The 15,150-nt window shown below is 42.3% G+C and overlaps 1 protein-coding gene across 3 annotated transcripts in view; it reads left to right on the forward strand.

The window, feature by feature from the left end:
* Positions 1-5,294, forward strand: part of UROC1 (urocanate hydratase 1) — a 67,429-nt gene extending 62,135 nt beyond the window's left edge. For 2 of the 3 annotated variants that reach the window (XM_050960558.1, XM_050960560.1), the window contains 2 exons: positions 2,441-2,540; positions 5,085-5,294. In XM_050960558.1, coding sequence (XP_050816515.1) covers positions 2,441-2,540; positions 5,085-5,225 — 241 coding nt within the window. In that variant the 3' untranslated portion in view covers positions 5,226-5,294. Of the gene's footprint in view, positions 1-2,440; positions 2,541-5,084 lie in introns of those variants that run through there. The other variant, XR_007775240.1, reaches the window with a different exon arrangement.
* Positions 5,295-15,150: the final 9,856 nt, after the last annotated feature.

The raw sequence follows: 15,150 nt of genomic DNA on the forward strand, positions 1-15,150 counted from the left end.
AAGAATATATATTAGCATGAGGTCTGTGTAACCTGTAGTGACAAAAAAGCAGAGGTAATTTAAGCATTGAACTACACAGTTGACAGTGTGACATCTTGATTGTGAGAGGGGTCTGGTTTTCTTTGATCACCTTACAAGGAGGCATCTGGAAATTATAGGAGGTAGCTTAGGTCAAAATGTCACATGTTTCTTTAATTACTTGAAAATATTACCCAATGCTAATGAAGGCAGAGTACTCTCCTTTAAAAGTGAGAGGTTTTGTTGGAAAAGCCATCCTAACAAACATGACTTGTTTGGGGTGTCTTTTTAGATGGTAGGCCAGATTCTAGCTTGCTATTCTGGATGTACATTGGAGTAATTCCACTGAAATCAGTGGAGTTGCTCTGGATTTTTAAGATCAGGAATCTAGCCCTTCACCTCCATGCTTCAAAGAATTATCTTTGAGATGTTGGGCTCAAAGGGGATCTTTTGTCACTAAAAAGAATATCTCTGCAAGTGTTTTGCCAAAGAGAATCTTTTACAAAACAAAAGAAAAAAACCCTAGAGATCTAATTTTCTTACTGTCCTATATTAGTAGTGGGCTGATCTGAAAACCAGGTCCTGATCTCATTTACACTGGAGTAACTGCATTGAAATTAACAGGAGTTACTTTGGGTTTACATGGGTGTAATTGAGAGCAGAATTCTGGCTAAGTTGTCAGTCACACTCAGTGGACCAAAGACAAAATGGGTGAGGTAATGTATTTTATTGGACCAACTTCTGTTGGTGAGAGAGAAGCTTTCAACCTTACACAGTGGGTTTCTTCAGGGCTGGGAAACATACTCAGAGTGTCACAGCTAAATGCAAGGTGGAACTGATTGTTTAGCATAAGTAGTTAACATGCAAGGGACGATTCAAGGTGAAGTGGCCCGTTAACATCCCTCCAGTCATAGGGAGGAAAAGAACAGAGGGGAAAGGGGGATGGCGAAGGAAGTAGCTGTGGGGTTATAGATAAGGCATGGGTATTTTTAGTAAAAATCATGGACAGGTCACAGGCATAAACAAAAATACACAGCCCCTGACCTGTTCATGACTTGTACTATATACCCCTGACTAAATCTTGGAGAGGGGGCAGCCTGGGGGTTCTGTGGATACTTGTGAGGGGGGAAGCCCAGGGGATGCCGTGGGTGCTCAGGGGGGCAGCCTGGGGGGTGCTGTGGATGCTTGTGGGGGGGGCAGCCCAGGGGATGCCGTGGGTGCTCGGGGGGGGGCAGCCTGGGTGGTGCAGTGGGTACTCGGGGGGGGGGGGAGATCTGGGAGCGCCGCAGGTGCTCTGGGGGGTACTGGCAGGGCTGGCAGGCTCCCTACCTGGCTCCTTGTGTCTCCCTAGAAGCGGTGATGTGTCCCTCCCTTAGCTCCATGTGCTGCCCCTACCCCAGGCGCTGGCTCCGCAATGGGAGCTGTGGGGGTAGTGCCTGCAGGCGGAGGCAGCACACAGAGCTAGGAGCTGAGGGAAGGACATGTTGCCACTTCTGGAGAGTCCCCCAAGGTAAGCACTGCCCAGAGCCCTCACCCCCTCCCACACCCCAACCCTCAGCCCTGAACCCCTTCTGACATGCACCCAAACTCCTGCTGCTGAGACTGCCCCAGCAGCAGCTGGCTCAGCAGTTGCCCGAGCTGCTCAGGTGGCCAGCCACACGGGCCACTGCAGAAGTCACCGAGGTCCTGGAAAGTCACAGAATCTGTGACAAACTCGCTGCCTTAGTTATAGATTGGCCATAGGCCATAAATCCAGTGCTTTATTCAGTCCTTTCCTCCATATGACTGGACAGGTGTTCACCTTGAAATATATTTTAACGCTTTATGCTAAACAAACTGTTCCAACTTTTATTTAGCTGTGACACTCTGATTATGGGAGAATTAATAGGTCGGTCTGTCTATCTAGATACCAACAGGACCCCCATCACCGTACTATCTGAATGCTAGACCTGAATGTAGCAAAGGTGAAAGGCTTAACCTTTAAGAAGCCCCGTGACTTTAGCTCTTTAATCATCAGGAATGCTGGCATTTCTGTATTTGGGTTTTTTTTGTTTGTTTTGTTTTAATAAAGCAAGTGCTGTGTGGAACATACTGTCCTCAGGAGACTTATAGCAGGCTTAGCTTCTGGCACTGCCACTTGGGTCAGAAATGGGTTTGCTGGCTGGTAGTGTGGGAAAGTACAGAATGGGCTTCCTACCCTTTTCTACACTAGGACTTTGGTTCCTTGTACTGCTAGCTTTCCATCTTTTAAGTACAAAGACTCACTGACTGCATCCTGTATCCAATTTCAGCAATATTATACAGGCCTAATTTAGATTTTCTCTTTCCCCCAGTGCCTCTGACTGGAGGGATACCTTATAGGTTTGGTTTGTATAATTTAAAAAAAAAAGATTTTAAAAATGTAAATACTTATATTTTAAAGGGGCGAAGTGATAAATGGAGGATTTGGCCTTGTTCTAGATGGATCAGGAGAGGCTGAAGAACAAGCTAAGATAATGCTCAGCTGGGATGTTTCCAATGGAGTAAGCAAAATCTGTCTTCTGTTTTGACTTGAAATATTGCTTTTCTTCTTCAAGACATAAAAAATGCTTGGTATCCCAGGAGTATGCAAGCTGTACCATGAAATAGGCAGAGTAACTAACTCTGCTAACTATTCTCTGATATGTACTATTTATGGCCCTGATCCAAACCCCATTGAAGTCAGCAGGAGTCTTTCTATTAACTTTAGTCAACTTCAATGGGCTTTGGGGTCAGACCCTAAAAAAAAGACCCAATAATGTAGGGCTTTTGGGACCTTATCCTGGGAGGTCAAGAGCACCCTCAACTCCCACTGAATTCCCAAAGCATAAAAGGCCTGTTTATCTTCAATTTATATCAATGAGAGTTTTTCCAGTATTGTCAGTGGGAAAAGGAGGAACCCCAAGATACCTTTACATTAGGCACCTGTGGCCACTTTTATTCTTGTATATGTGCCACATGTCCCTCAGTCTAGAGTTTAGTACTAAGTGCTAGTTATATGCAAACTCAAATCAGTTTCTTTATTTGAACTGCAATGGACCATGAGCTTGGGCTGAGTTTCCTTGGCCTGAGGGAGAGTGTGACACATACTAACACAGAGTGATTGTCCTCCTTTAGTGCTGAGACCAATATAGGTTTATGACTCAACTCCCATGCCTGTGCTACTAGAGGTGGTAATTTAGAGCTCATGCTTTTTAGATCCACATGCCTTGGGTTCAATTTCTGTAGACAACTCCTCACAGTGGCATATTACATAAAGCAAAATTATAAAGGACAAAATTTGTTGCATTTTAGGAAGACTTTGCCTATTCATAATTACTTGATGTGTCTCAGACCAACTGAGGCTATTGCATGCAAATTCTGGTGTGATCTATTTTGTTTTATTTCTCAAAAGAATTTGGTGAAGATGGTTTCCTTCCTTGCATTAGATCTGAAAATGGGTTCTCTCCGGAGAATGAGGTACAAAAAACAGTAGGAGGAACTATCCACATGCACTCCCTGTACCAGATCTGATAGAATAGATAAATCATTGAGGAAGAAGGATGAAGATTAAATTAATCTCTAGACTTGAGTAATGGAGGCCGCTGCTTAACAAGCATAATTTATCAGAGACAGCCTATAAAACAACAGTCTGGTAGAAGATTTACTTGCAGTGTGATTTATTGCATGCAATAGCACAACTTCTCAGTGCGCTGTTTAAAAAAGACAATCTTAGAATATTGTCTCTATTCCTACATCCAAAAATGGAAAGAAATTGGACAGTACACATGAAAATATACTGCCAGGAATAATCCTATATATGCAGGGGACATTGACTAGTAGTTCTTTTTTTTTTTTATAATCCTCAAAATGTATTAGTTCTAAATTGATCACATGCTTAAGTACTTTGCTGAACTGGGACCTTAAGCATCTGCCTATTTTAACACTTCGAGTCTGACCAGATACTTCAAACACTGATTTGTAATGCATAATGCAATAATATTTCTAGGGCCATTGCACATAGGATTGTGCCTGTGTAAATACTGAGTAAGGAGCTGAAGATTTGGCCGGTGATGCTTGTGTTAAATGACATAATGGATACGTGATATAATAAATTAATAACTGAGAATAGTTATATAGCACCAATATACTCATGATGATCATAGAATATCAGGGTTGGAAGGGACCTCAGGAGGTCATCTAGTCCAACCCCCTGCTCAAAGCAGGACCAATCCCCAGACAGATTTTTGCCCCAGATCCATAAAGGATTGAACTCACAGCCCTGGGTTTAACAGGCCAATACTCACCAGCAAGTTCAGATCTATGTCTGACCTTCTCCAAAGTTCAGGGAGATTTGGATCTGTTGTTCTTCCTCAAACCTATTTTACAAATAAATCTGAATCTGAATCTTAGCATTTCTTTTAAAGTTCTAGGGGGGGTTTGATCTGGTGCTGTGGTTTGGGCATAACTTTGCCACAGACATTCTGAGCCTTCCAGTTCTAGAGGCTATGGGCTGAATTCTCCGCTGGTGTAAATGGCTTCTATTCCATTTACTTCAGTGGAGCTTAGCCCATATACTCCAGCAGAGAGTTTGGCCCCTTGGTTTCAAATCTTACCGGGGTTCAATTTGAAAATATGTGCAGTGATCTCAACATCCTTCCATGTAACTATTTGTCCCATGATAAAATCAGTGATTGTTTTAAGACAGACCTAGGTCTGAAACAGCAGCTAGTTTTGCAGATCTGGATTGAGATGCATTAATTTTTCCTTGTGAGGGATTTTTGCAAAGCATCTTTTTACAATGTGCCTTGCTCTAGCCAGGGCTATCCGCCTCTAATTTTCAACTGTACTAAAATGCATCAAGACCATCCAAAACCTTTTTTAAAAAATCCTTAGGGTGAAAGAGAGCAAATGATTTCTTACATTGGTAAAGAAACTGGGAACTAGCATGGGTTTGATAGATTTGTTATCATTAAATTGTGTGCGCGTGTATGGGGAGAGGTGAGATGTGGAGAGATCCAGTTGCATTTGTACATCCATTTACTTTCACGTCGTTTGTGATCTGACAGGTAGCTAGACGCTGTTGGTCGGGAAACAGTCATGCCTATGAAACAATCTGCCAAGCAATGGAGGAGACTGGTAAATTAAAGGTGACTCTCCCACACACGGTGGTAGATGAAAGCATTTTGGAGCAAGCCCTGCATCGTTAATTGCATTCTGAATTCATTATGCTCCTTTCAGACACATTTTGAAGTTGCTTTCTTGTTACCCAACCTCACTCTCTGGTAAGATAATAAATGCTTTGCAAGTGTGTCTCCTATGTGAGCAGTTCTTTTCCTTCATCATTACCAGGGTAATGCTGAGGCTTCCTACATTTAAGGTCTGATCTAAACTCCACTGAAATCATTGGGAATTTTTCCATTGACTTAATTGAGTCTACTCCTGCAGTAAGATACTATTCAGTGTGAATAAGGATATTGGAATCAGAGCCTAACTAATTAAGCTACATTTAAAAAAAATCCATTCCTGTCTGACTGTTCAGAAATCTGAGAGGTTCCTTGGTCTAGTGCAGGGATACTCAGACCTCAGTGGTTCAGTAGCCAAATTAGTGATCAACATTACCCTAAAGAGCCACAGTAGTGTGAATTCATTGTTTCATTTGCTATTTTTATATGTATATATTATTGTCACAGCAAAATGACTGACCAAGTGATAGGTTTCAGAGTGGTAGCCGTGTTAGTCTGTATCAGCAAAAACAATCAGGAGTCCTTGTGGCACCTTAGAGACTAACAAATGTATTTGGGCATAAGCTTTCGTGGACTAGAACCCACTTCATCAGATGCATGGAGTGGAAAATACAGGAGTAGGTATAAATACATCATGTATTTTCCACTCCATGTATGTATTTATACTTGTTCCTGTATTTTCCACTCCACGCAGCTGATAAAGTGGGTTCTGGTCCATGAAAGCTTATGTCCAAATACATTTGTTAGTGTCTAAGGTGCCACAAGAACTCCTTGTTGTTTTTTCCTGACGAAGTATTGTTGTTTTAATCAACTACAATTGGTTAATAACATAGTAAAAGCATCCTGATTGGTTAATAACTTAGATTGGCTGATAATTAAGTCACACAGAGCTTTAATATTGTGCTGCAAAGAGTCACAGGAGACACATTAAAGAGCCACTTGTGTCTCAGGAGCCTCAGTCTGAGTGTCACTGGTCAAGTGGGTTGAGTATGGAGTTAGGGATCAGGAGTTCTCAGTTCTACCTGGTTCTGCCACTTTCTCACTTCACTGCCTTAGGCAAACCACTTCATATCTTTTGTGAGGTAAATTCTGCTGTTATAAACATGTTCATCTCCCTTTGGCTTTGGCTGGACGGGGCCTGTTTATGCCAAGGCTGGATATAGTATTCTGTGCCTCAGTTTCTCCACATGTAAAGTGGGGATAACAACACTCTCACAATGCTTTGGAAAGGAAGCACACTATCTACATACTCTGACTATCCAGGAGCTGCAAGGCAGAGGAAAGATATATACCTTGCAGAAACATGGATACTGCCCTTCTTTGACTCACAGTTAGGAAAAAAGAATCTGACTAACCCTGCTTTTGTCCTGGCATAAAATATCTGCAGCCATTAATTGCTTAACTTTTATATTTAAATTGTGTCCTCCAGATATAACCTGATATGTAGCTTCATTTCTCCATGTTGAAGATATATTGTCAGTCTTTGTCACTCCTGTTGCTACTCGGCACCCAAATCCTTATACCTTAGCTTGCAAGTGTCGTTGCCTGCAATCTGACTGTACCAACACGTGGTATGTTGTTCCAAAGCAATTCCTGTCCATTCCCTTCAGCCTCACAGACTGAAAATTCAAAGGCAAGAGGGACTTTGTACTGAGTAAATTGACTTATCCATAATTGCAGCTGGCATTTCTGATCCTTGTGTAGATGGCAGCCATTTTGCTAAAAGCATAAGAGATATTTTGTGAAACTGTGTCCTGGCAATAGCTTTTGGTAAGAGATTAAACCTATTACTATCTTGCTTTTAATGTGGTTTAACTACAAAGATCTGATCAACGTCATATCAGGATCAAGGCCAATATGTTTAACAGTTAAGGCCAAAAGAGGACAAATAAAATTGAACAGTAACCTTAATTCTGGCATTTCCTAACTTTTGAATATTTGATTTTTCACCTTTGACATTCTTTTAACATGTTTTTTTTTATATGCATCAGTATATGTATTAGTAAAGTGATGGATACTGAATTGTTTGTCCTTGGCTTGATAGCTGGAATATTGCACCAGAAACAATGGGCCATATAACTACCTCACAAACCCACACACAAGATGGTCTCCCTTTGCCAGCTGCATTTCTTCTGTGCTGTTGGAATGCAGTTTAAGTTCAGCTTATCTATGAGTACTCCCAACTAGTTCCGCAGCCAAAAACTAGGACTTGCTGATCTCCAAATTATAAATAAAAAAAGACTTGTCAAATTACTGTAAGACTTGGGTGTGAAAACATGTTTGTGGCAAATATTCTTAAGCTGACTTTGGGTATTAAAGTCACATGTGCTGAAGCCAAACTATTCTGTTTTCCTGTATATAGACAAGAAATTTTATATTTACTATGAAACAAAGGAATTTTTAGTGCATCTACCTGCACCTGAGTTTTGCACAAAAGACAGAACAGGGAGTCTCTTTAATTGAACAGAAAGCAATGCCAGGAACAGTGACTGGAAAAGAACAAGGGTGGTAAGCACTAAATCATTTCAATAAAGTTAACATCAAGGCCAGGAAAATGTGTAAAACAGTTTTGTGAGTTGTTGTGTGGGCGAAATTCAATGCCGGTCCAAAGTGGTGCAATTCCATTGAGTTTGACCCTGTGCATACACCCATCCATCGGAAGGACTGTGACAGATTTGCTCTTTCCTAACAGCTCTCTCCATTATCTGAGCAAATGAAGCCACTACTTAGATTGATGGAGACCTTTTGGTCTGGTCTATACTTGAAGTTCTATCAGCATAGCTACATTGGTCAGGGGTGTGAACAATAAACACACATATCCCAACAAACATAATCATGATGACATAACTCACAGCATGGATGCAGCTATGTTGATTAAGGAGGGCTTATGTCAATGTAGCTAACGTCATTCGGGGAAGTAGTGTTCCTAGGCCAACAGAATAACTCCTTCTATTAGCATAGGCTGCATCTACACTAGAAGGTGATGCCAGCATAGCTATGCCAGTGTAGACTTGGCCTTAGAAACTCTGAATCCTAAACTCTAGTCCCTTTTGTGTCTTTCAAGACAGACTTGGATTTTTAGAGCATTATCTCTATGGGCTTCTTCTCCAGCTACAGTGAACACTATTGCTGTATGATAGGCTCAAAATAGTACAAAAAATTAAGACCATATTTAAAATTGTTTGAAAATCATCCAGTAGTTTTCTTTCATATAACCAACATTAATCTGCAGCAAAACCTAAGCTCCTAGACAGGATGGGCTTCCTTTCACACAGTAATTCTGTAGAGTCAAATATAGATTCCCTTTCCTCTCCTCTCCCATGCCCACCAAAAAACATGCTGACAAAGGATTTGATGTAGCCTGATGTAATTGGAAGAAGCTTTGCTCCTTGCATCCTAATCCTAGCCATTAAAGTTATGTAATAATGTTTTGTTCTAATTATCAGTGACTTTGACCGAAAGGTTGATTTATATATCTATATATATATAAATGAGTTTATTTTTATGGGATGCCATTAATTCCTCAATCTAGATGTGACTTTTGTATTTCCTATGATTGATCTGCCTGCAATGTTGAGTTTAGATTCAACTCAGTTCCTTTTCAGCCATGATGGACCTTTGTTGGGACTACCATGTTCTTCAAACAAAGATTTATCATACCATTCTCTGTGGGTTCCCAGTGATTGGAAGTGTTCTTTTGGGGAAGTTATATGTACTGTTTAAGACCATATCTTACTTTCCCTTTCTCCTTTGAGGCTAATGTACAATAAACCAGGTGAATGCCAACTCTCTGCACCCTATTAGTGTCTCAGGTGCCATTGTAAAGTACAGCAGGCTCTCATTCAAGATGATAATTTTTCTCCTGATCACATACCATACTATTTACAGATGTATAATCATAGAATCATAGAAGATTAGGGTTAGAAGAGGCCTCAGGAGGTCATCTTGTCCAACCCTAACTAAATCAACCCAGCCAGGGCTTTGTCAATCTGGGCCTTAAAAACCTCGAAGGATGGAGATTCCACCACTTCCCTAGGTAATCCATTCCAGTGCTTCCCTACCCTCGTAGTGAAATAGTTTTTCCTAATATCCAACCTAGACTTCTCTCACTGCAACTTGAGACCATTGCTCCTTGTTCTGTCATCTGCCACCACTGAGAACAGCCTAGCTCCATCCTCTTTGGAACCTCGCTTCAGGTAGTTGAAGGCTGCTATCAAATCCCCCCTTACTCTTTTCTCTTCTGCAGACTAAATAAGCCCTTTTCCCTCAGCCTCTCCTCATAAGTCACGTGCCCTAGCCCCCTAATCATTTTTGTTGTCCTCAGCTGGACACTCTCTCCAATTTGTTCACATCTTTTCTGTAGTGGGGGGCCCAAAACTTCAGGTGTGGCCTCACCAGTGCTGAATAGAGGGGAATAATCACTTCCCTCGATCTCTGAAAATGCTCCAAATTGCCATTTGCCTTCTTGGCAACCAGGGCACACTGTTGACTCATACCCAACTTCTCGTCCTCTATAACCCCTAGGTCCTTTTCTGCAGAACTGCTGCTTAGCCAGTCGATCTCCAGCCTGTAGCAGTGCATGGGATTCTTCCATCCTAAGTGCAGTACTCTGCACTTGTCCTTTTTGAACCTCATAAAATTTCTTTTGGCCCAATCCTCCAATTTGTTTAGGTCACTCTGGACCCTATCCCAACCCTCCAGCATATCTACCTCTCCCCCCACCAGCTTAGTGTCATCCGCGAACTTGCTGATGGTGCAATCTTTTCAACAAAACTGGCCCCAGGACCGACCACTGCGGCACTCCGTTTGATACCAGCTGCCAACTGGACATCGAACCATTGATCAGTACCCATTGAGTCTGATGATCTAGCCAGCTTTCTATCCACCTTATAGTCCAATCATCCAATCCATACTTTTTTAACTTGCTGGCAAGAATATTGTGGAAGACCATATCAAAAGCTTTGCTAAAGTCAAGGTATATCACGACCACCACTTTCCCCATATCCACACAGCCAGTTATCTCATCATAGAAGGCAATCAGGTTGGTCAGGCATGACTTGCTATGGTGAATCCACGTTGACTGTTCCTGATCACCTTCCTCTCCTCCAAATGCTTCAGAATGGATTCCTTGAGCACCTGCTCCATGATTTTTCCAGGGAGAGAGGTGAGGCTGACTAGTCTGTAGTTATACAATATACAGCTGTAAATACACACGTTAACCAAATGTCCTGGGAAGTGCAAATAGTGGTCAAATTGCTACATATTACAGAAGAACAATTGCCAATTTACATATCCACAACTTAAGTAGGTATCAGCCAAAGTTGCCAATCTGTGCTTTGTCCTATATACATAATTATTTCCAAAGTACTCCAATTGATTTAAACAAGAGTTGAATTGGGCCCAATGTTAACATCTTGATAGCTGCCTCTTACAAAATCATTACTACCTTTTGACTTCAAAGATATTTTTCTCAGTTTAATGGCATTGGGCGACTGTTTTGTCATGAATAAATAAATGCCCAGCAAATAAATCAGTTCTTTTTACGGAAAGAATTTTTGATATAAATTTAACCTAATCCTCATGTGAAAATCAACTGAGGGAAAAGGCTGCCTTATACTGAGGAAATCTTTGTTATGAATATGTTAGATTCATTTTCATTATTTCATACCAGTTATGTTCTGGTAGTGTGCTCAGTATACTATAACAGACAAAAAGAGACATGGTTCCAAACTCAAGGCTTTTATGATCTGGGCCTGATTCTGCAAACTCCCCCATGCTTATTCCTACCAGAGTCAATGGGAGCACACATACATCTGGGAGTAAGCGTTTGCAGGACCAGGCCATATGTCGACAAACAACAGAACCCAAACATAATCTCCATACAAGATTTATTGGTTGAGGATCAGACCTTCTTGCAATTAGTTTTAGTTAGACTTGTCTATTTACTAATTAGCATGAGCAATGCAAGATGGCTGATGGAACAGTAATGAAAGGACTTAAATGAACCCATGAGTAATTCATATTTAGGTACGCCCCGTGCCCTTTTTACTAATTGTGATGTATTTTGTACATGTATAGCCCTTTCAGATGAGAATCTCAAGGCATTTTACAAATGTGAACGAATTGAGCCTCATGATACCCTTGCCAGAGAGGTAAAGGAAACAGGTTTCCCATTACCCACCACTGGGATGAAGCAGTAGCTGATAAAGAGCATGCTGAAGCCATATGCAAGTCTAGGGCAAAGGTGGTTTGTTTGTTTTTTTCTGTGCTTATCTGAACCTTGTCTTGCAGAGAAGCCAGAATTCTGAAGGTGTGATTCCTTAACCCCCTTCTGTGGGGAGACTGATGTCATGTCTGGGATGATGACTTCACTGTTGGAGAAACCTGTGAGGGGGAGGAGAAGCTGTGAGGGGGAGAGTGCGCTTATTCAAACACATATGTAGTCATAATAAAAGACACCCATGCAATGACTGACACAGTAAATGAATTGCTGTAGCAATGTCCTTTATGAAACTTGCCCCATTGTGAAAGTCCTTCCTTAACTACAAACAGTGTCTTCACGTCCTTCTCCTGGCATGGGAAAGACAAAGCTGCATGTTCTGAAAAAGCTTATGCACAGTTATGGCTACAGGACTTAAATTAACAACTTGAGGAAGATTAATTAATCTGGGGCTTCAGTTTTTATATCTATCACTGTAGCTGAATTGGTATTTCGTTTAGATTGGTGAGCTTTGTGGTTCCATAATTCCATAGAGCTTTCATAGCATCTCTCTGGTGTGTTGCACACATGAGGGATTTTTGGTTTGGTTTTCTTCCTTAGCAATGACAGAGGCCAAGAATTTTGCTAACAATTTATCATGCTTTCATTTCTCACTCTCCAAACATAGATACTCCCAATTTGTTGCGAAGAATTCCCCAGGCTACATGCTATCCAAGATGCATTTCCTAAGCAAAGAAAAACGGTAATAAGAATTACCACCAGAGGGCATCCAAAACAATTAGATTGCCAGCCCCTGCAGTGATGGGGCACTGCAAAGTTCCCTACTACAGGGAAAGTATGAGTAACTCAGAGATAATTTCTCCAGGAACTGAAGGCAATGGCCAGCTTGCTTCTGGGGTTTCTAGTGCTGTGTCTCCACAACCTATAGGTCTTGTGTATCAGGAGGACTGATATTGTGGCTTCTCTTTTGCACAAGCATGTTATGGAAAGGGGTCTCTTTGTGTCTCTACACTCATACACTGCATAAGACTAGCCTGAGTTGAAACCTACATGCCCTTATTCCTATTACACACCCATATTAATACACTACAGGAGGCATTGGCAAATAATAGGAACTTGTTAATACCTGAATGTGTGTTGATACTATTATCAGTGAATAAGGGCTCCACATAAAGAAATGAGCCTTGGTGCTCAAGATTAAATACAAAATTATACTGTGAGGAGAAATTAAAGTAATTTTTAAAATAAATTCAAAATGGAACTGTTGGGCTAGAGCTATAGCACCATCTACTGGCTGTTTCTCAGACTACCATTAACATTAAATTGTAAAAACAACAAGGAGTCCTTGTGGCACCTTAGAGACTAAATTTAAATACATTTGTTAGTCTCTAAGATGCCACAAGGACTCTTTGTTGTTTTTGCTAATACAGACTAACACAGCCACCACTCTGAAATCTAAATTGTAGTTAATTTGCCCTTTTTGCCTGAAACATGATATAGTTTATTTTTATATGGAGGTAGCAGGAAGGGAAACAGAAGGGCTAAATTCCATTTTCAGTTATGGTCTATGGGCTGGAGCATACATTTTAGACTACATAATACCCTCAAGTCACAGCAGCTCTGTCTCTGATATCAAGGAGAGGTTTTTGCACAAACATCAAGGATCGCAAACTGATTTCAGCATCTCTCAGTGGGAGAATTTGCTCTCCTTTTTAGGCCCCTATTTGTTTCTCCTCCCTCCTCAAGCTTCTTTCTGTTTCTTTCCCTCTTTCTTGTCTTTGTATCTTTCCTCCTTCCTTTGCTCTGCTTTTCCCATCACCAGTGGGGTTCATACTGACCCATAAACAGATCAGCAATGAAAGTTTATGATGACATGTTCATTGTCAAAATTAGGCTTTTTAGAATGACATCCTTATGCTTTGAACCAAGGACTGGAGCAGTCACATCTCTCAGGCCTACCGATTTAACTATTTTGATTAGAGTGTGTGTAATAAATTACTAAATAGTTAAAGCGGTACAACCCAGAGTGGGAACATAATATAGAGAGATGCCTTAAACTGGTTGATAGCTTATTCCCATAAGCATAAGGAGCATAAGCTAATACCAGAATAATCACCTTTGATATACGTATAATGTTTTCAACTGGATATATAGTTAAAAGCAATACAAAAATTGTGCTGAGTCTTGTTTCTGGCTGTTTATAGAGTTAGGCAGACAACACAGCATTAGTTACACTCGGTTCCCATTTGGATTGGCAGGGTCACTTCACAACCCTGAGAGCTAGAAGAAACATTTTTTTCAGAGTTGCTCGCGCTCATGATTTTGTTGTGAGCCTTGTGATATTTTCTGTGTTTTAACCTCATGAACTACAGGTTTCTCTTTAATTTTTGCCCTTGTTCCAAAGGGTTACCATCTTCCATCAGTTTCAACAGGACTGAAGCATCAGGCAAGATAGTCAATGTTTTCCTACAGACTTTGCATAAGGAAGTGTGCCTACCCCTAATAAAGATGGTCATTGTTTTCAATGGAACTGAAGTTAAGATACTGTAGGAGATTGTGAAAAGGAGCCTGGGAGGGGGAGATGGGAATATGGGGGGTCAGAAGGAAGAGCAGAGGATGTGCTGGGGATGGAGGGGGCAGCAGGACGTTATCAGAGGGGGAATTGGGGAATATGAAGAAATAGCAGGGTCAGATAGGTTCCTTGCGCAGGAGGAAGACTGAGGCATGTGCTGGGGAATGTGGAGGAAAGATGGCAAACAAAGGGGGGATTGGGGAGTTTGGGGTGTGGGAGGAGACAGGAGAATGTGGGTGCAGAAAGGGAGCTGAGAGAAGCAAGGGAGAAGGAGTGGGAATTGGAAGAGGCAGGGAGTGCAGAGAGTAGGTGGTGGACAGGAATCTTGGGGAGAACCAAGGGAGAATGTGAGAGGCTGGCACTGGGAAGGGGCCAAGGCAGTGAGAAGAGTGAGGTTAGAATGGCAGGGCAGCTCCCCAACCCCCGGGGTTAGAGGAGAACCGGTAGCAGTGACCTTGCCAAGACCAGCAGGCGGGGGGAGGTTAAATCTCACAGACCAACCCATGCAAGTTATTTCTCGATCCCCACGAGATGTAAACCAAGCTCAGGTTTTGGGATCAGGGCTGATGAGAGTGGGAGGGAAGCCGGTACAAATTACCGGTGCCCTGCGGTCCGGACGGGGGCCCGGGATCCAGCTTCCCAGGCCCTGTTTAGCCAGTTTGCCCTTGCTGGGGGGGGCCCCAAAAATGATTTTCACCGGGGCCCGAACCCGCTCTCAGGGCCCCGCGAGCCCTGGTCTGGCGGCGGTCTGGGCCTTCGACGGCTTTCCGCAGCGGGGAGTCCTTCAGTGCTGTCGAAGACACAGAACAAGTGAAGGGGCTCCTGCTGCCGAAATGCTGCTGAAGACCTGGACCGCCGGTGGGTGAGTACAAGCGCCCCAGCTCCCCCACTTTGCCCCAGGCAGGGCTGGCTTTAGGCCGATTTCCCCAATTCCCCCGAATCGGGCCCCGCGCCCTAAAGAAGAGTGCCTCATTTTTTAATTTGTACTCACACAGCGGCGGTTCGGGTCTCTGGCAGCACTTCGGTGGAGGGTCCTTCAGTAGTTCTGGGTCTTCGCTGGCGGGTCCTTCAGTGGCGCCGAAGACCCGGACCGCCGC

Source organism: Gopherus flavomarginatus, chromosome 6, assembly GCF_025201925.1.
Source record: "Gopherus flavomarginatus isolate rGopFla2 chromosome 6, rGopFla2.mat.asm, whole genome shotgun sequence".
In the NCBI taxonomy this organism is placed as follows: domain Eukaryota; kingdom Metazoa; phylum Chordata; order Testudines; family Testudinidae; genus Gopherus; species Gopherus flavomarginatus.